We start from the raw sequence: 20,102 nt of genomic DNA, 5'->3' as shown, positions 1-20,102 counted from the left end.
AGCAGAGAATGGACCCGAAAGAGATGTTGCACTCTAAATCCTGAAACCATAATGCCTTTTCTTGATTGGGATGTGGATGCAATTGAAGTAGAACATGACTGTCTCGATGTCACTGAAATCTGTCCCAAGCCCCGTCCCGAGATTTCTGATGAGCTGTTACCTGAATCTGACCACACCCTGTTTGTGGATGGCTCTTGCCGGAAGGGCAGTTATGGAATCCTGAGAGCTGTCTATGCTTTCTGTTATGGGAGTAGTGGAAGCTGTCTGGCTCCAAGGAGAATTCTCTGAGTAGGTGGCAGAATTGATTGCCCTTACCAGAGCATGCTGTGTTTTAGACCACCTGAAAGTGACAATCTTTATCAACAGTCAGTATGAGTTCGGTGTGATTCATGACTTAAGACAGTTATGGTCTCAGAGGGGATTCTTGACCTCGTCAGGATCCCCCATCTTCAATGGAGAAAATTTGAGAAAACTGTTAGAGGCGCTCTGTATGCCAGCACAAGTTGCAGTTGCTAAGTGCCCTGCTCATTGTAAAGGGAATCATTTTTTGACGATGGCAACAGATATGCTGATTAAGTCACACACTACTGTGCACTGAATGTCTGTACTTTTAATGGTGAATACACAAATTAGGGAACAGATTAAACCAATTTCAAACTTTTGATGACAATTGCTGATACATGGGAGGAAGTGAAGAGATTGTAAGAACAGGTTACTGAGGAAGAGCAACAAAGTTGGATAAGAGCAGGTTCTGTGAAAAAAGATGATGACATTTGAGATTCAGGAGACAGAAGACCAGTATTGCCAATAGTTTGCTGCCCCTATTGAGGTATTATGATGATCAAATGCATATAGGAAGGGATACCATGGTGAGATTGTTTAGGCAGACTTGGTTAAACCCGAAGTTTTGAGCGATGGTTGAAGTATTGTGCTATTGGTATGTGGACTGTGAGCAAATGAATGTGGGAAAGCGAACTGCTGTTACACTGAGTTACATAGGGAAATCTGGAGGTCCCTTCAACAGGATGCAGTAGGACTTCGTTGAGATGCCAGTATGGAATGTATTGAGGTTCATTTCAGAGGTGGTATGCATCTTTTCATGTTGGGTGGAAGCCTATTCGACTAGGAGATGTGTTAGCCACACTGTAGCTAAATTGTTGTTGAGGTACCTTATCTCATGATTCAGATTTCTAATCTCTTTAGAGTCAGATGAGGAACCCAATACTTGCAGGCAGAAAAATCCAAGAAGAGAATAGTGGAGCAACCTGGACTCACAAATCCTTGACCAGAGTAAATAAGCAGCAGAGTCCAGGAGATGGTGCAGGATTCTAGAAGAGGGAGCAGGATTTCACGAGCAAAAGCAGGATTTTATATGAAAGTAACCAGAAAGGACAAGCATTGGCATAGCCAATAGGTCTCGCTTTTTGGAATGTAAGTGATTTTTTATAAGAATTCTTTTTGTAGTGAGTTGTATTATGTGTAGTGTCTGTGGTATTTATTGTTTTATTAATATGTGTTATGTAATTATATGGTTGTGGTAGAAGAGTAGAGGGGTAGTCTAGGGGTAGAAAATGGTAGAAGGGTAGAGGGTTGTAGCGTTAGTAGAAGGGTAGAAGAGGGATAGTAGAGGGCTATAGGGTTAGTAGCGGGATATTAGAGGGCTAGAAGGGTAGTAAAGAGGTAGATAGGTATTTGATGGGTATAGGGTTAGAAGTGTAGATGAGGGGTATAAGATGGGTAGAGCGATAGTAGAGTGTTTGAGGAGGGGTAGTAGAGTGTTAAAGTGGTAGAGGGGTAGTAAAGGAGTAGATTTGTAGAAGATGTGTAGAAGTGGGGTAGTATAGGTGTAGAAGAGGGTTAGTGTAGGTTTTGAAGAGTGGTAGTTGAATGTAGGTGATAGGTTCTATACAACCTTTATTGAAAGGTGAAGTAGTGGTAGCTATGGAGATCTGCCATCTGTTTAATGTGTGTGTGGTTGTGTGTGTGTGTGTGGTTGTGTGGTTGTGTGTGGTTGTGGGTCTCTCTGGTTGTGTGTGTGTGGTTGTGGTTGTGTGTGTTTGTGTGGTTGTGTGTGTGTGGGATTGTGTGTGTGTGGTTGTGGGTGTGGTTGTGTGTGTGTGGTTGTGTGTGGTTGTTTGTGGTTGTGGTTGTATGTGTGGTTGCATGTGTGTGCGTGTGTGGTTGTGTGTGTGTGGTTGCGTGTGTGTGGTTGTGTGTGGTTTTGTGTGTGGGTGGTTGTGTGTATGTGTGGTTGTGTGTGTCTGACCTGTTAGACAAGTCCTTCTGGCGCTGACTGGTTGCACTACGGGTCAGCTTGACCCAGAGCAAGGGGCAACAAAGTTTTCTGTCTCCGTCGAAACTCCTGATGGAGGAAATTACTTCCTTCATCAGGATAAGTGGTACTGGAATGCAACTATCTGGGTGCTGTCTGTGTGGGTGCTCTACTGTATCCTTGCTGGTTATCTTGAATTCCTTCTTTTTCTCTAACACTATTCACGTTTCCTCTGGAGACACTCTGAGGCAAGTGGCATGCGATGCAGAACAAATCACCAATAAATGAAATATGAGGGAGCTGAATCCGTTTACAGAATTCTGAGCACCTCTGTCAACGGGGTCAGAGTTTAGCAAACCAAAACGTGTTCTTTAAATGTAAAGGGTAACTTACTTAACCACAGCTGGAGTCCCAATCACAAACTCAAATAGATCTCAACAATTCTACACATTTCCAATTCTAGCGTCCACTTAGGAAGATAAAAGATGAATCGCCCCACAGCTTGCTTAACCCGGTTCCATGTATGAGTGCTCGGGTGTTTCACCTCATGGTGGAGACCAGACTCCGGGCAAGGATTCCTAGCGCCACCCGCCGGTCTGTCGGTGGGCTTTGAGCTAACAGTTTTCAATCCATCGTGCTGGTGACAATCAGCATCTTCACAAAAGAGCCTGCTGGGCACTAATTAGAACTCTCTGCAGGGGGAATATGGCAATAAAGGGCAGAAAGGCATTTGGACCAACGCATATTCCCATGCAACGCTTCTAAGCAATGGCGTCACTTCTAGAAACTGTTTCGAAAGACAATGGTCCCAACCATTAACAAAGATGGAAAAAACCAATAAATACAAACCATGAATCAAATCTATATTAACTCTCCAGCCAGGCAAGGTGAAGGGCAGTCTGCAGGTTATTCAAGTTAAAACAGACAATTGGTATTGTAGTACACTTTAGGTGATTTTACATTAAAACATTTAAATCATCAAGCGTACATTGTCGACGATGTTTCGATCCCTATTTAATATGGGATCATCATCAGGACCTATTGATTCATGCCTCGATGTATAACAAGAAGACAATGTCGTCAGTTATTGCATGGTACAACGGCCTATGCATGCGGTGACCGCTGTTTTAAAGTAAAATCACCTAAAGTGTACCACAATACCAATTGTCTGTTTTAACTTGAATAACCTGCAGACTGCCCTCCTCCTTGCCTCCCATTTATATGTACGTCATATGTTTTCACATATGTGGTAGTTGGACACAGGTTGTGTTCCACCTGGAAATCGTCTAATATCTTTGTTACATATAATTATACTTGTTATTAAAACCTGTCCGGCTGGACAGTTAATATAGATTTGATTCATGGTCTGTATTTATTGGTTTTTTCCATCTTTGTTAATGGTTGGGACCATTGTCTTTCGAAACAGTATATACTCCCAAGGTCCCAGACCGATTGCTACTTTGGGTTCCCTTGTTCCTTATAACAATACGTCACTTCTAGAAAGCCACGCAAATTCAATTAGTGATCTTTGGAATGTCAAGAAAGTAGAAATTAGGAGGTTACCTTTAGCTCCGGGATAATTAATCCATACCCGTCACACTATTGCTAGTCTGCATTTCAGATTTGATGCTGTGATAAATCAGTAACTATTTTTTTCCATGTCAGTTAAAGAACAAGCACAAGCTTGCGCGGCAGCAGGGGGAGGCGCGCGGCGGGAGGAGGGGGGCTGCGCGATTCACTTGCGGGAGGGATAATTGCTACCATATGGCGGCGCTCGCTTCTGCAAGTGAATCGCCAGACGATCACGCGTTGCCATTGAAGACAATGGAATGCGTGCACTTGTTTGGCTGAAAAGCCGAAGCGATAGGTCATTTTGCCTACATGCGCGCTGCGTAGGCGAGACCTAAAAAATAGCCAAAACACAGTTTGTGAAAGCAGATCATTTGGCTCTGCCACTGCTGGATTTTCTTTCTACTATATCTTTCCGTTTCTTCTTTTATCCTCCCTTTATTGTCTACCAGCAAGCCTATGACTCTTCCTATGGACTAAAAATGTATATTTATCTATGTTTATCCACGCTGAAATCATATACAAATATGTTGTAGTATTAGTGCAACACAAGTCAGTGCTCCCCTGCTAACAATTACTGAAAATCATATAATCTTAATCCTCACTTCCTGTTTGCTAATGTTCAACCGTACACAGTTCTTTTCGAAGTAAAATGTTCATGCATTCATGAATCTTGTTATTTATCAAATAAAAGATTTTAAACTAAAAAAAAAACAATGCCAATTTCACAAACCACAACACTGCCACTGGTAAAACAATCGTGAAGAATGTGCCCCCTTTCAATTGTGAGCAAGACCGTATTGTATAATTGTTAACAATGATGCTGGTGAACTTTCGTTCTGTTGTGTGTCTCGGGCCACAGCCTCTAATTATGGTGCGTGTATATTGTATTGATTATTGGTCCTGAGATGAAGTAAACTACTTATCCAGGCACTACCCTTATTTATTTGCTCAATATTCTGTAAATTCTATTGTGTAAGAACCATTTCAAGCGCCATGCATTTAACATAAAGTCTTAGTTTCACCCACTTTGGTCTACCTAATTTCAGGAAAACTATTAAATATCATTAAAACCATGTATCGTTAAAGCCAATAGGTCTGGCTTGTATTGTGAGTTCATAATAAAATATTAAAGCATGTTAAAATGAAAGAAAAATGAACACCATGGTTTTCTGTAATCGTGCATCTATGAAATAAAGAATTTAAAGTGCCATGATTCGGTGTACTTCGAGATGCAAAATATTGCCTCGTGTTTTGCAATGCTGGAACTCAATTGGAGACAGAACGATAAACCATTCAGCCAATAGCATAAAGGGTGACAGAAATACTCGTCAGCCCACTCTAGGTATATTTAAAAAATATCAATTACACATATCTTTCAGACAGAGGTGCTGTAAAGTCAGATCTATAAATTGCAGCGAAAATGAGTCTTGTCTTTCAGTTGAAATTTCCCTTCTGCAACATATGGCCCTGCTGTATCCACTCAACTTTTTTGTCGTTGCCACTGCCCTCTCTGTCTTTTCCTCAGATACAGATGCTAAAGTAGGTGCAATAGCAGGATGTATACTTTGATGAATGTGCGACTAAAATGCTACTTTCGCTGTATACTTCCATGACGCCATCCCTACCTAGTTCAGTTAAGGGACCATTTAAAGGAATTCTGAAGAAGCATTTTTTTCAGCAGGATGAAGTAATATAGAATTGGGTATAACGTGTATATATACCATGTTTGTAATAGAAGTATGTGGAAATAGGATGTTTTTAATCATCTTGTTGCATCCTATATAGAATAGAAGTTGGCCCCCTAGGAGGTCACCTAGATTTTTATTCCGTAATTCTTAGATCCCATCCCTCATCCTTAAGTGCTTCCTGTGAGTTCATGGGAAGCCTGCCTGCCATTAGAATATTCTTTGGCGCACAAGGATGGTTTCTGATGAAGCATGACACCATGGGGTTGTGCGAATCCATACCTTACAGTTTTTTTAAATTGCCGCCTAAAGTTTGGTAGATGCTCAGATGCAATGTGCTCCTATGCAGATTACAAAAACAGCCTGGGATTTTTGCGTTGCCATGGTCTTAAAAAGTTTCTCTAGTGCTGGCCCTAGTCTTCCTACAATGTTTCATTTGCTCATTGTGATGTGTGTTGTTGTATTCTAATGTTGCCACTCAGTGACAGCAACAAAAAAAACTCAGCTGTTAACCAGGCAGAATTACAGAACAGTGTATTCATGTGCAATAGATCAGCTGAGAAAGCATGCGGCCTAGCCAACCCCACTGCTACCTGTCTAGTTACGGGGGTTTGATGGAGGAGAGGTCTTACCAGTGGCAGCCCACGTACAAACAGGTGAAACGCTCTTTCTCGGCGGAAACCGAGGGCGGTGGCTCATGTCTCGGTGGCTTCATCTTCACAGGCACTTATTTGATCTTGTTATCATCCCCTCACATCTTGACCTCGATCTGTTGGTTGCCATGGGAGCCGTGCGAGACTGAGGCAGCCGGGTTATCTCTGCAGGCGTTGGCAAGCACGAGTCCGTAAAAGTAAAATACAAAACTGATATCTTCTGCATTCTTTGCTCTACTTTATGAACTGTAATTGCACACTGAAATGTCATCCATTGGCACGAGAGTCGTGTATTATCAGAAAACAAATGCTCATTCTGCCCCAAGCCTGTGATGCATTTAATGTACCCCCTCCCCCCCTCCCCCTTTTCTTAAATAAGGAGAACGTCTCTTTTATTGAAGGAGATCCCACAGAGCCTTGTTCGTGATGAATTGCAGCGAATCGACCTTTGCCATTTCAAACAAAGGCAATTTCACTCATGGTGGCTGGTATACCTAAACCCAGTCCAGAAGGACCCCATAACGTGCATTGGCAAAGCCAATAGGTCTGGCCTTGTCAAGCCTGTTTTTAACCTTTTTTCCCAAACACATGCATTATGCAAAAAAGTAAAGGTTGGTCCGGCAGCCCGGACAGACCAGCCCTGGCACTGAAGTGTTCTTCTTTCAGAGGCTCTGCACATGGGATCAGGCAAAATGCCACCACTCACAGTTCAAGATAGCCAATGGATGAAGTGGGCTCAACAACTACCCCAATGCTCTAGGCTGCAGTAGGGGGGAGAATAAAAGGGATTCACACCTCAACAGTTCAATGGATGAAGAGGACTGATCAAAACCTCATGTATCTTTGTATGTATGTATGTATATGTATCATGATGTTTTTATCATGATTTAAAAAAAAAAAAAAAACACGAGGCTTGTGAAACAGCTTAAACTACCACTAGGCCAGACCAAAAAATGAGACTAGAGACACAGTGCTGCAAATACACTTCAATTCAGACCTGAAGCACCACCCAATTTACACAAATTATGAACAAACACACATCTCATTCTAAATTTGAAGGGACTTCCTATTCCTATACTGGGGCATTAGACGTAGGTCCGGAAGTGCACTCCCACTAAGACCTTACCTACCACTCTTTAGCGCAAAACTACTACCTCGGACATTGTAATGCGAGCCTACCTTAACCAGTACTTGAGGATTTCGCCTACTTTTCATGAGAGACTTTGCAGTCGTAGACCTGGAAACTGCTTACTAGTCGAAAAATATGATGTAACACACAGTTCCGACGATCTTCTTCAATCCAAACATAAACGATCCCCTTCTGTTACTAAGCTGGGATCTCAGAGAAAATCTAATTTATGGGAATTAATCCAACCTAGAAGAATCTACGTCTTTGAATTAAAAAAAACTTCATCTGCAGCGCTGCCTTCCCATATAGTATCTAAACAATATTCAACTCTTCCGATGCAGCTTAACTATGATCTGTTCCATGTCCTGTGTTAAAAAAAAATGAATTATCGTGTAACAGTTGTAGCAATGGAACTGGCTACGGAACTATGACCGCTCCTTAGTGGACACTCGATCACTTAACAGTTCCTGTACTCTGGCATACCAACACTTGCAAAAGTATTTACTGTTTTTATCAAAGAGTCTCAACGTACACTAAACCTAGATACAGTTATCAACGCTCATAATGTTTGCTAGTGATTGAATCGAGGTCTCAACCTAAGAGATATATTTGAGATAGGATCGGACGAGGTATCTTTTGAGAATGATGAATTGTAACGTTGTCTACGCCTTTGGATTGTTTTATGCTTGTTGTGTTTACTGTCATTTTTACAATTTTGCAGTACATTGTTAGGTATTAGGGTCACTGGAATTATGCAAAGCTGTGGATGCAGGTTTTTTTGAATAGTTATGGATCTTCTGCATTTGCTACATATTATACCATCTGCTGCATATTCCACAGATTAAAAAAATTGCTTCCAGCTCATAAAGATCAAAAGTTGTAAAAACATAGTTTTTGCGACATATGTTCGCAATCTGTCGAAGGCCTATTGCAAAGGCTAACGGGTGATGTTACGGTTGCCTATTTCTGCAATTGGTTATAAACTGGTACTAATGAGGTGACATTTTTGTCCCAGACATTATTACTTTGTGTAAAATGTACACAATAGTAATGTAATACTATTCCAATAGGTGCCACATTATACTGTGCAATGTGCCTTTTCATTCAGCATAATGTAATCAACTCTGCTGCATAATTTGATGTTCTGTTGCAGCATAATTCCAGTGGCTCTGTTTAATATAACTGTTTAGTTGGTTCAATGCCTTAAAAGTGTTTTAATGATATAGCTGATCGTAACAAACAAATAAATAAATAAACTAAAGTCTAATGGTCTGTGCCAAATAGACCAGTGCTGCCAACAGTGTATGCCCTTAACCCAGACCATGACCTACAACCTAGGGACACCTAAAGGCAAACGTGAGAGCTCATGAGGTTTATATTAATCAGGAATACTTGGCAATTTGTCCGAGATGGAAAGACTCCAAAGTTACCTGCATCAATCAAACGCAGTCCAATCTTAAATAATCCACAGATGTGATACAAATCTTGACTCAACATTTGGGGAATAAAGGCCTCGGCACATTTCAGACAGAGATAACAGCCTTCTCTGTTATTTATAATATATGTACCAAAACCTGAAGCAACAACTTTCTATACGTATTTACTGGGTACAATTTGCATACACGGCATAGCTGTAACATCTGTAAATGCTTTTTTTCTGAAAGCTTGCTTGAATGTGGTGCAGCAGATGTGTTTTGCTCTTAGGTCTCGCCTTTGTTGGTGTGAACTTATCTGCCGTACTAGAGAGATATGCTCGGGTGCACAGTTGAGACACACCTTCTCCTTCTTCCTCTGCAAACCACAGGACATGAAAAGGTGAAGAGAAACCATCCGCAGACGGGTTACCACCCTCATGTTATTGCGCTGTTCTGGGCTGGCTTGTGCTTAGCTCAACACCTACAGAATATGTAAGTCACACATATAGTGAATGGGGTCATTACATACTCTCATCACAGTTGGACAAAATTAGTTTAGAGATAGTTTCTGTATTGGGCCTAAAACATTTTTGGCACTCACTGCTAATCACCTTCATTACTTCAGAAGCAAATACATTCCTCTTCATACACTCCTCTCCATTATAATCCTATTGGGGCCTTTTTTTCTCGCAGCCTAAACAAAAGTCTTCCACTTTTCTGTAGTGGTTTCTCACACCTGTGTTCAATAAATAATTTCTATGTATGTCAATCATTGACCACTCCATCCGACCGCTTGTCTTCCCATTACCTTCCTTCCCACACCTCTGAAACAAGCACCTCATGCACAAATGCACTTCTTCAGCCAATCCACCGCTTTGACCATGCTATGATATTGCTACTTCCACAGCCTCCAACCTAGTCGCCGTTCTACAGCTCCTACCATGAACCGCTTATCTGACACTAACCTCTGCCACGTACTGCGTGCACCTGAAAGCTAGTGTGCTCACTCTGCCCTCATCGCCACAAATTCTACCCTTCCCCATTGGTAATGGTTCTACCTACTCCAAGGCTCCAGTTTACTCTTGTTCTACAGCTCCTGCACCTCACTCTTTGGTGACTCCCATTGCCTCAACCCCTAAGTCTCCCACTGTGCAGCAATATTTACATCTCTCACATCATATCTCACTGACTCCATCATAACCCTACTTGTACAGTTTTCATGATGCCCTTGCTTAATATGTAAAAACGTGGTGCAGCCAGGTGATACTTCAAGAATTTCTAAGCTTTTGGTGGAATAGATCGTGACTGTCCCCGCCGTGCTTCTTCTCTGGGGCTTTCTAATGAGCTGTGTGAGTTGTTATGTTCTGTTGCTACTTTGGTGCGCTTGATCTAGTTGATTCTAACAGTTGTTTTGGAGTGACACACATACTACCCAGAATCTGGACTAAAACGGCTTCAAATCTGCATTGTGCATCATCAGCATCCTGGAGAAGCAGTTACAACTCCCCACTCGAGCAGTAACTCATCGTTCCCGTGTATCTGTCCGACTAGGTAGCAGGAAGTGGGGGCATGGCAACCAAAAACTGTAAGAGGATCTTTGCGATGGGAAGTATACAAAGCAGTGCTGCGTGAACTACCTAACATGGAGGAAAGGGCCTCATTCATTACTATGAAGTCAAAGTTGAAGTGTAGTGTCACAGATTGAACGGTAACTTCAGAGGAAGAACCACAGCATTGCAGGGTCAAATGTAGTGCTGGACTGTGCTGTGTTAACCCCGGAGTCAAAGGGGGAAGCATATTGTTCTGTGTTAGCCAAGCTGCACCATAGCGATGTATGATGTCATTTCTGAATAATGGTGTAACTGAGTCAAGTGCTGTGTTTCAAGAAGCACCATGGTCTAGGAGAGTTAGGCATTGCATGATCTAAAGAAAAACAGATGTTCTTGTTAAGCAGTTTAACTATTGTTTTGAACATTGAATATATGTCAATCAGGAGTCCACATTTTACAAAATAACCAACTTCTAAGGCAAAATCCTAGAGTTCTTGATAGACACCTGTACTATCATGAATCACTTTCCTAAGTGGACCCAGGATGGTAAAGCAGCTTCCAGGACTCCGATCTGAGACATTAGCTATATATGAGCACCAGTAGCCATTATCTTCAGAATGCAATTGATTTAGTTAAGTGACCCTTACCCGTGTATCCAGCAAGGACTGCGGCGGGGATGACTGGCTTGTCCTTGTTGAGGTCTGCTCGGTCTCGTACATAGTCTTTAAAGGTACCTTTGGGCTTGTGGCTGGGAAGGGTTACAGGGTAGTCTTCAGAGTCAAAGCTGTCGTAGGAGGGGACACGCTGGAGGCTGTGGAAGGATGACTGACTGCCCCAGGACTGGGTAAGACGGTCAAAGCTGTCGTAACTCTCAGTGCTTTCGAACGAGTCCTGTCCAACCAGCTTACCTAAAGTCGAAAAGAGAAGTTTAATGAATAACTCACTTCACTCCAACTCCCTCTCTATATAAAACCAGTGCTGGCCTGAGATCAGTGAAAACAAACTCCATAACACAATAACGCTGCCCGTAATTTACAAAATGCTCTATTCTCCCATCTCTTGAAATGCATAATATTGTCACTCATTCCACTCTCATTTACTATTTATCCTTACACTTGATTCAACCAAATATACTCTACGACACTTCCTAATCCATCAGTACATATGTAATCTCACAAGTTGATGGGGGCCCTTCTCTTTAGTCTCATTCTGTGGTAACCCTATGTATTTTCATGGTTTCCTGCTATCTTTGAACCCCACTTTAGCGCTTACATCATTTTTCCTGATATTTTACTTTCACATGTATAGCCATGTCATCGACACACTTTTTTGCAATTGCACAACCTGGTATTTTTTAAATTAGCCTTAACAGCCAGAAAGCTGTGTTGTACATCATCTCAGTGAGTTGTCCAGATGTGGTTAAAATAGGCAGTTTTGGCACGGCCTACCAATGTAAAGTACATGAGAATAATTGTGCAGGATAGAAACACTTGTTCACTCATTTTTAAAAAATTTAAATGGTAAAACTTGGTTGCAGGTTAATTTAATGCCCACCATATCTTCTCAAATATACTTGATTCCTGCTCTCATAACAAAGATCCCCAAGATAATTTTTAAACTGTAGACCTTCAGAGCTGATAGTTTTATTTTTTGCATTTTAAGTATGTTCCAAACTATTACCAAACTCTACATACAATAGTTAGTAGTATCGAGGGAGCTCTTATGCTTGTGGTCCTGCACACTGGGAAAATGTCTGGGGCCGTAGTTGATTGCTGATATCCACATGTGACCATGCCGGAGATTAGGCGTGCAACGACCATTGGGCTAAAAAGGGCTTCAGCCCTCTCCATCATGTGTCTTAGCCCAGGCTGCTGCAGCTTCCAGGGCACACACATTTCTTTAGCTGATGCGTGCTTGGCTGCACTGGAGATGGGGCCTCAGTGACAGCCTTGTACAAAGTATTTTGCAGTTCATCCACAGGCTGAAGTGACAATTATTGGAAGTGTATTAAAGTAATGAATGGGAAATGCATGTTGTATGTTATTCACGCTCAGTTGGTTAAATGAGATCATTGCAGACGTCTGTTTGTGTAACCAGTCACAGAAATGATTCTGGCTGGTACACTGGGCCCAATCCTGTAAGCAAAAACACAGTGAATATTACAGTCATTATTTAAAACTGGTATTACAGTATACGATAGGCTGTTGCGAAATGTACAAAGAGATGTGGAGGCCCACATTTTCTAAAAATGTGTACAGGAGTTGCATCACAAAAGTGACATACACTCAAAAAGTGTTCTAGTGGTATTTACTGGCTCGCTTATTCAATCGCGGAAGGAGATAAAACTGCCAACTGATTGACATTCACGCTCTCGTATTCAATCTCAGGAGGTATGGAAGATGCATTAGGAATCAAGCCCATGACTTGCCAGCCAGACATCCCGAAATCATTTGTGATAACCCACTAACCTGAATTTTCTGGGACATGTACATGTGTGCAGCTTCAAACAAGAATATGTTGCAATATCCCGATGAAAATACTTAGGGGCATATTAGCAAGAACCTCGTTAAAATTATCGCCGTTTTAGCGGCAGGAAACTGACGCTAAAACGGCGATAATGGGCTTGCCAATATGCGTTATAGAATTCCAATAGAAGCCCAGGTTAGATGTGCAGAACATCTAACCTGAGCTTCTATTGGAATTCTATAACGCATATTAGCAAGCCCATTATCGCCGTTTCAGCGGCAGTTTCCTGCCGCTAAAACAGCGATAATTTTAACGAGGTTCTTGCTAATATGCCCCTTAGACCGTACATTTGGTCAACAGTCAGGCACCAGTGCCTTTCTGAAGAAGGAATACAACATATTTGATGACCTTATTATCATTTATCAGAAGGAATTTTTGGAGCATTGGCAAAAATGATGCTGGTGTCTTGAAACAACTTTGCGTAAACAAGTTCTAAAGTCCATTGTTTTAAAATCTGTAGAATCTGCTTATTAGTCATTAAATCACACCTTTGCCTTTTTAAAGATGTCTGTCAGTAGCCCAATAAACATTGTCAAATCCACTAAAACATATCAGTAGCCTATAAACATTGCCAGATCCATTAAAAAAATGTTTGTTGTAATCCTATCAAGTTTGACCTATATTCTGAAAATGCTAAATGTATCACTGTTTTCTTGTATTTGTTCTAAGGATCGCTCCGACCTACTGTTTAAAGTGTCAGCCTGACCACCATTGGTTGACCTGTAAGCCTTAACCGACCCCCCCACTTTGGGCCTCCTTGCACCCCTGCCCAAGAAGGAGGGGTTTGCATGGGGTCTAGATCCCATTTATAGGAACTAGTTTAATGCCCAATGAAAGTGCGACCTTGTGTTCCTCAGGTATATTTGGTGGTGTAGAAAAGACGATTGGGCACTGTTCAGTCTGTTTAGCTGCATGAGAGAATGTTTGTGAGTAGCTGCTTGGAGCACAGCTTGCTTACATCACCCAATTCCCTCCATATGTAAAGATAATGGTGCTCGATTGGGCAGGCAGGGGAACAGCTTGCATTGTTGAGTGTTTTTATTAAGATGGTCTTATGATACATAAACTGATTTGTTGCCTTTTCCATTTATTGTCCCCTCTGTTTGATTGATATTCTAGAAAAGAAAAAGCTGGTTAATATTTTCTACTGCGAAATTTAAATAGTTGCGTAATGCCTTGGGGTTTAGACGCGTAACATTGCTGTTTATTTTGTCTCTCTTTGACATTAACATTAGGAATCCACATTGTATCTCTTCGTCTTATTTTGGTTGCAGCCCTTATCCTACCCTTCTCACTTTTCTGAATACTCCCATGCTGATTGGAGGTTGGTGGACACCCTTCTCATTTTGGGGACCCACAACTTATTTTTCTTGATAGGACTTTGAACTAGAGCGAGAGAGAAAAAGGCAGAAATCGAGAAAGATAGGAAAACAGTAACAAAGGAGGAAGGGTAGAAAAAGAACTTTCGAGGGAGAGATAAATGGACAGGAGGTTTTGAGTGGTGGAAGAAAGTGGCATGGGGTGGAATCAAGAAGAGGCCACCTTGGTATTGGTGGTCTGCTCCTAAAAACGTGGGACCCCTGCACATATTTGCTTCACAAATTAAGCGCTGCATAACCCCAAATACAAAAGACACATTGACTATCAGCAAACTGGTTCTACTAGTTAGATATAAAACTTGACAAACCTCTGCTGATACGGCCTACACACATGCTGTCATGTGACACCACTTCTTGCTTGATTGTAAAGTAGTTCGTCTGGAGAGAGTCTGCCTGCAGAGGGTCGCGCTGGAGAACAGAAGGGTAATCGGTCTCATACTTCAGGGTGAGGAGTTCTTCCGAACTGATTGGGTGGAGGGTCTGAAAGGACTCCGTGATGAAGCTCGGCTCCGAGAACTCAGAAGGGGGTACGCACTGTGCATGCTCGATGCCATAACCTACAGACATGAAGGTTCGGGATACAGTTAGGCAGCTTTACAAGGTTAGTGTCACAATCTGATTTGGACACAGGTGTGATCCATGCAAGATGGTGATGATGGATAGACAGATACGAGAACGTTTGAGACCTAATGTGAATGTGTGCCTACAGTGTAAGGATAGAATGATTCCAGATGGAAGGATCTATTATGTATTTAGAATATTGTTAGTGGATGGATAGATCGATATTGGAAATAGCAATGGATGGATAAATGGATAAAACTAGGATGAATGTATGGAGCACAATTTTGATGTTGAGCGAATTGGTGCACGTTTGAAGAAATATACATTAAAAGAACGTGGGAGGAAGTAGATTTCTATATAGTAGGAAAGATGATGATGAAGTGATGGAGAGATGTATGGGTGGAAGACAGATACTAGAATAAACATAATTGAGGGATGTTTGAAACTGATGGATGAATGGCTATAGGTATTGTTTAGATGTGACAGATAAAGGGAAGGCATGGATGGGATAATACACAAATGGACAAGCTTTATAGATGGAAAACGAGAACATAAGGAGGCTGGGAAGAGACAGTAAAGAATTCCAATAAAATAAATGAACAGCAGAAGGTTAAACCAGTCATGACTCGAACTTACTTATGAAGTAGTCGGAGGTATATCGGGATTCAGGGTAAGAAGCATTTGCACTGTTGATCAAGTGTGGTTTTACATCTTCTGTGTACGGGAGAGATAAAAAAAAGTTCAGAACATCTGAATCTTATTTTCTTTACTGAGATGACGGTTAATAAACATGTTATTTGTATCGAAGTGGTTGACATTTGTAGACAAGGCGAAGGCAGGAAATGCACTCTATGAGGTTTGTGACAATAATACTGAAGGGCTTGCAATTTTACTATCAGTACTGAGACATAAGCAGATACCCAAAGACTCATTTGTAAAACAATACTGCTTTAGCTATGATATTGCAAGGCTTCGGAAGTACTTTTAAGCCATAAGGACCAGCCAACAAATCATTATTGAACTTAACTAAAGAACGGTGTGGGTGCTCACAGGGATACTCAACGTGTAAAACATATGGAACTTTTAGAGTTTTAGACACATAAGTATAGGAGTGAGCCAGAGTGGTCCTTGGACTAAGAAAGGGCACTCAGTGCTGGTGCACGCAGACCATCTTTGTTAATAACCTTAAGAGCAGAAATACTATTTTAAACTAAGCCACACATACTGTAAACTGTGGAATCCAATCAAAACAGGGGCTCGCCTTTTTTACTCCCACATCTTAGTGCACTTCTAATAAACAACCATTTGCAATAAAACAGATCTCGCATTTACAAGAGTTGGAGCTACTGGCCTGTAAAGACCAATACCTTTTATTTATGTGTTATTTGTAAAACAGATAAATAAAAGGTATTGTCATTTACAATGCCAATAGCTTAAAGTCTAGCAAATGCGAGACCTATTGCGTTGCAAATGCGTTCTGCATGGCCTGTGCTATAATGTTTTTTAAAGCGTTAGGAGAGAGCGTGCCTTGCCTGCAACAGCAGGGAGGACAAAGCTATTTGAGGAAATTGCGCTCTGAGTCTGTAATTAAAGCCTACCGAGTAACAACACACGTAACGGGGGTTGTCACCACGGGAGGTTACAAAATGAGACAAGGCGGTACTAAGGCGGGACTACTAAGCCTATTGACCAATGAACAGCCACAGTTTAAAGTGGACATGACACAAGCCAATGAAAAATATGGGCAGAGAGTGGGCAGAGCTTCAAGTCCCTCCCTGAATAGAACATGCCTCGCAGAGCAGCGCATGCGCTTCACAGGTTCAACCCAAAAAAGAGTTTTGTATGCTTTAAAGCAGCCCTCGATGTGGCAATTCCCACTATTACCACAATTGTACATTGATGCAAGAAAGGTGGACTTGTACCTGCCTTATCTCCCAAAAATAAACTATAACAAAAAGTAGTGTGTGCATACCCATACAAGCACTGGCAAAGAAACTAAGTAGCGCCTGTAAGACCTACTGGCTTTGCTATGATGTTTTTTTAGACATGCTGCATAGCATCGTGGCTGCTGTGACTTAAAAAAACAAGAAGAGATGATGCAGCCGCTGGGTCATTTTGTATGCATGCACATGTATTCAGCATGCACACTTGTACAGAAGGACTTTTTTGTTTTTAATTTACCGATCTTGGATGGAGCAGTAATTTTACAAAGGTAGAGTGAAAGCACGATTTTAAAATGTAGTGTGAATGGACTTTTTATAAACAAAAAACAATAATGGATGAGCAGGTTTGCCCAATCAGTTTTTTGGGTGTGGGAGAAGCAACAAGAGGGCAAGAACACAAGCAATAAAGAGCAGCAAGGAGCGCAGGGTGAGGCAGAAGCGCGTGGGTTAGTGAAAGCAACATCAGTATGCCCAGAGGTGGTTTCCATGCTCACTGTGCCACTGAGACCTTGCTGCACCCGACTAGAGAGCCCCAACAAGGGTTAAAATGGTCTCAATTTGCTTGTGTTCTGGTTCAGAAAGTATATAGCTTGGCAGTTTGGGCTAGACTGTTCTTATTGGAAGACAGTGAAGGCTACTTTGCATATGGCTAAGTCTAATCTAAAGTTGTATGGCAGGCAAAAAAACGATGGAGTGGTATACAGCCCCAAGTATTTACCAGTGGCTGAGATTAATTCAAGCATCCCACCCATCACTTTGTTGTGTACTTCAGTGTGATGCCATGGGTCTGATGGGTATGCAGAGATGTGTGTCCCTTCCTGAAAGTGTCACTGTAATCAAGCTGCACCCGACCAAGAGCCCCAACTATGGTGAAAAGGTCTCTGACAGCTTGTGTTCTGGTTCAGAGAGGACCTGGCTTGGCATATAGGGCTGGACTGTTTTTACTGGAGCAGGATTAAGGCTCATTTACATATGGATGGGTCTAATCTGAGACAGTGGTAGACAAAAAAACAAACGGACTGGGATGTGACCCAGAGTAATTACCAGTGGCTGAGATTAACTCAAGCATCACTCGCAACAGTGTTTTGATTATTTCACTGCAGACCACATGCAATCACTCAAACGTGTTGGTGCCCACTTGGCCTCCTAAAGTATTTTGAGGATCAGAAGTCTACCATATATCAGATTTTAGATCTGCACAATAGGTGAACTGAAATAATTTAATTCATTGGGGAAATCATTAAAAATTGAAAAGGACTCACATGAATGAATTCTTATATTTACTTCCTTGTGTTGTGTATTTTCTGTATCATCTGTATTTACATGAGAGTATGTACACGTTGTGCTTTCCTTCTTCTAGTAGAGAGACCAAGAAGGGGTGAAAAGCACATGAGAAAGACAGATGGAAAACACAGGCATTCTGATCCAAATTCTTAATCAAAAAGAACAAGTAGTTCCCTAAATGTGAGCAGAGAAAGCATAAAAGCCAGCCAATCAAACCGATTGTAAAGAGGCCATGCTGCATTGGCAGGGAAAAATTAAAGATTGAAAAAAAAGTAATCAGTTTAAGAAGCAGCCAGATGAGAGTGACAGGAAAACTAACCAATGGTACGTAATGGGTGGGATTCAAGCCCTTATATGTTCTTGGTACACACACAATATGTCTTGTGCAACCATCCAGCGTGTGCTGTCATTTACACTCGACTTAAAAAGCGATTGCAATGTATTCCATGTATATGTAAATAAGATACATACAGATCAATGTGGCAAATAAAGAAGAAATGGGCAGACACCTGCAAAGTACTGTGAGTTACAAAACATATACTATTTCATTATTGTTCTTTGACAAGTGATGCTGCTTTGACTGATCCAAAAATGCAGACATTTTGTTGGGGGCAAAAAAAGAAAATTCATACTTGTTTGCTGTTGGACCTGTTAGCGTTAGAGCAGTCTCCCCCTACCTTATTGCCCTTTTGCCTCCCTCTTTAAGTGTATATTTTTGTTGGACTTAGGACTCGGGCACTTTACCACTGCTGATCAGTGCTAAGGTGCGGGTGCTCGCCCCTAAAAACATGGTGACATTGGCCTACCTGCCGCAGGCCTCTGCCATCGCAGTGAGGCCTAACCCCTCCATAGGCCAGCATTGGGAATTTCCTTATATCCCTTTAAGTGATAACTCCTGAATGGGAAGTAGTAGATACATCATATTTAGTATGGTTGGAATAGTAGTGAGGAACCCTCTCTAGTGGTGAATTTTGACATTACTGTCTCAGAAATGCCACTTTTAGAAAGTGGTTGAACTAAGGGTTATTATTTTTTCGTTTCTTTAGGTATTGGGCAGGTTACAATTTAGAGTGGTTGGCTAAATTCATATTTCTAAATCTGTTACAGCAACCCTGACGAAGAACCAGACCGGTTCGAAATGCATTGGGTTATATTGAAAGTCCTGTACTGAAATATGATTGACTGCACACGCTCATGTTAAAGCTTGGATTGGCTACAGAAAGCGTTTTGAAAATGCATGAATAATGTATTCAGTGCTATCTCTCTGTCTCCGGATCGATTCTACAAAAATACAGAGATTATGATAATTAACATGACAAATTGACTGGTTTAACATGGATTACTTGTTAACAGCGAAGGCTTCGTTTACTTGGAAAATGTTCTCTTTAAAGCAGTGCAGCAGATGGGGCCGCTAAACGCGCAACCTTTTTGTAATGACTTTTAGAAAGTGAACATTTCTCTGCCCTTCACTTAGCTCTGTGTACCTGTAGCTTGCCCAATCCACGCCTGGCCCAGGGTAGCAGCCTCACACTTGCAGACTCCTCCAAACGCAAGAAGAGCTGCCTTCATCTGCATACTGAGGTCCTTCCTGGAGGGAGAGGTGATTCACACTTACATTTTAATAGGCTGGGCCCTGCTGCCACACAATAGGCTTAACAACCCTGCTTTGTCACTTCAGATAGCCGGGAGCTGGGTCAGATGAGACAAGGAACACCCCAGTACCCCAAAGACCCTTCCAGAAGCTTCTGCCCCCTTCTAGTAGCCGGGCACCAGTGTATAAAAATAGTGCCCTGGCCACACATCTTTGTTATACTACTGGACCAAAAAGAAACTCTGCATGAGTAAATACTGCTGTGCCAGGAATATTGCCACTGCTCTGAGTTTGACTGTCCCCAGGAACTGATAGCCTGCCGTGCTGAGCTGCCTTACTGGCTGCTGATCTTTGCCCTGCCAGGGAGAACTGAAGAACATCTCCAGAACGACCCAGGGTGGCTGGCTTGCCCCTTGCCTGCCCTTCCCTGAGCTCCCAGATCGTAGAGGACCTCTGCACGATCCCTCCTAACAGTGTGCGGTGACAGGGAGTCATCACCAGCCCGTGTTCTGTCAGTTCTATGACCGGAGCACTTCATGACT

At 41.9% G+C, this 20,102-nt stretch overlaps 1 protein-coding gene across 1 annotated transcript in view; it reads right to left on the bottom strand.

Moving 5' to 3' along the window:
- Positions 1-20,102, bottom strand: part of ETS1 (ETS proto-oncogene 1, transcription factor) — a 418,514-nt gene that overhangs the window by 141,252 nt on the left and 257,160 nt on the right. Inside the window, exons 4-6 of the mRNA XM_078681989.1 lie at positions 15,379-15,456; positions 14,490-14,738; positions 10,924-11,184 (exon numbers count right to left, since the gene is read on the bottom strand). Of these exons, the coding sequence (XP_078538115.1) occupies positions 10,924-11,184; positions 14,490-14,738; positions 15,379-15,456 (588 nt within the window). The remainder of the gene's footprint in view (positions 1-10,923; positions 11,185-14,489; positions 14,739-15,378; positions 15,457-20,102) is intronic.

The sequence above is a fragment of the Lissotriton helveticus genome, chromosome 3_1, assembly GCF_964261635.1.
Source record: "Lissotriton helveticus chromosome 3_1, aLisHel1.1, whole genome shotgun sequence".
Taxonomy (NCBI): domain Eukaryota; kingdom Metazoa; phylum Chordata; class Amphibia; order Caudata; family Salamandridae; genus Lissotriton; species Lissotriton helveticus.
This window is presented reverse-complemented; position numbering and strand designations above follow the sequence as displayed.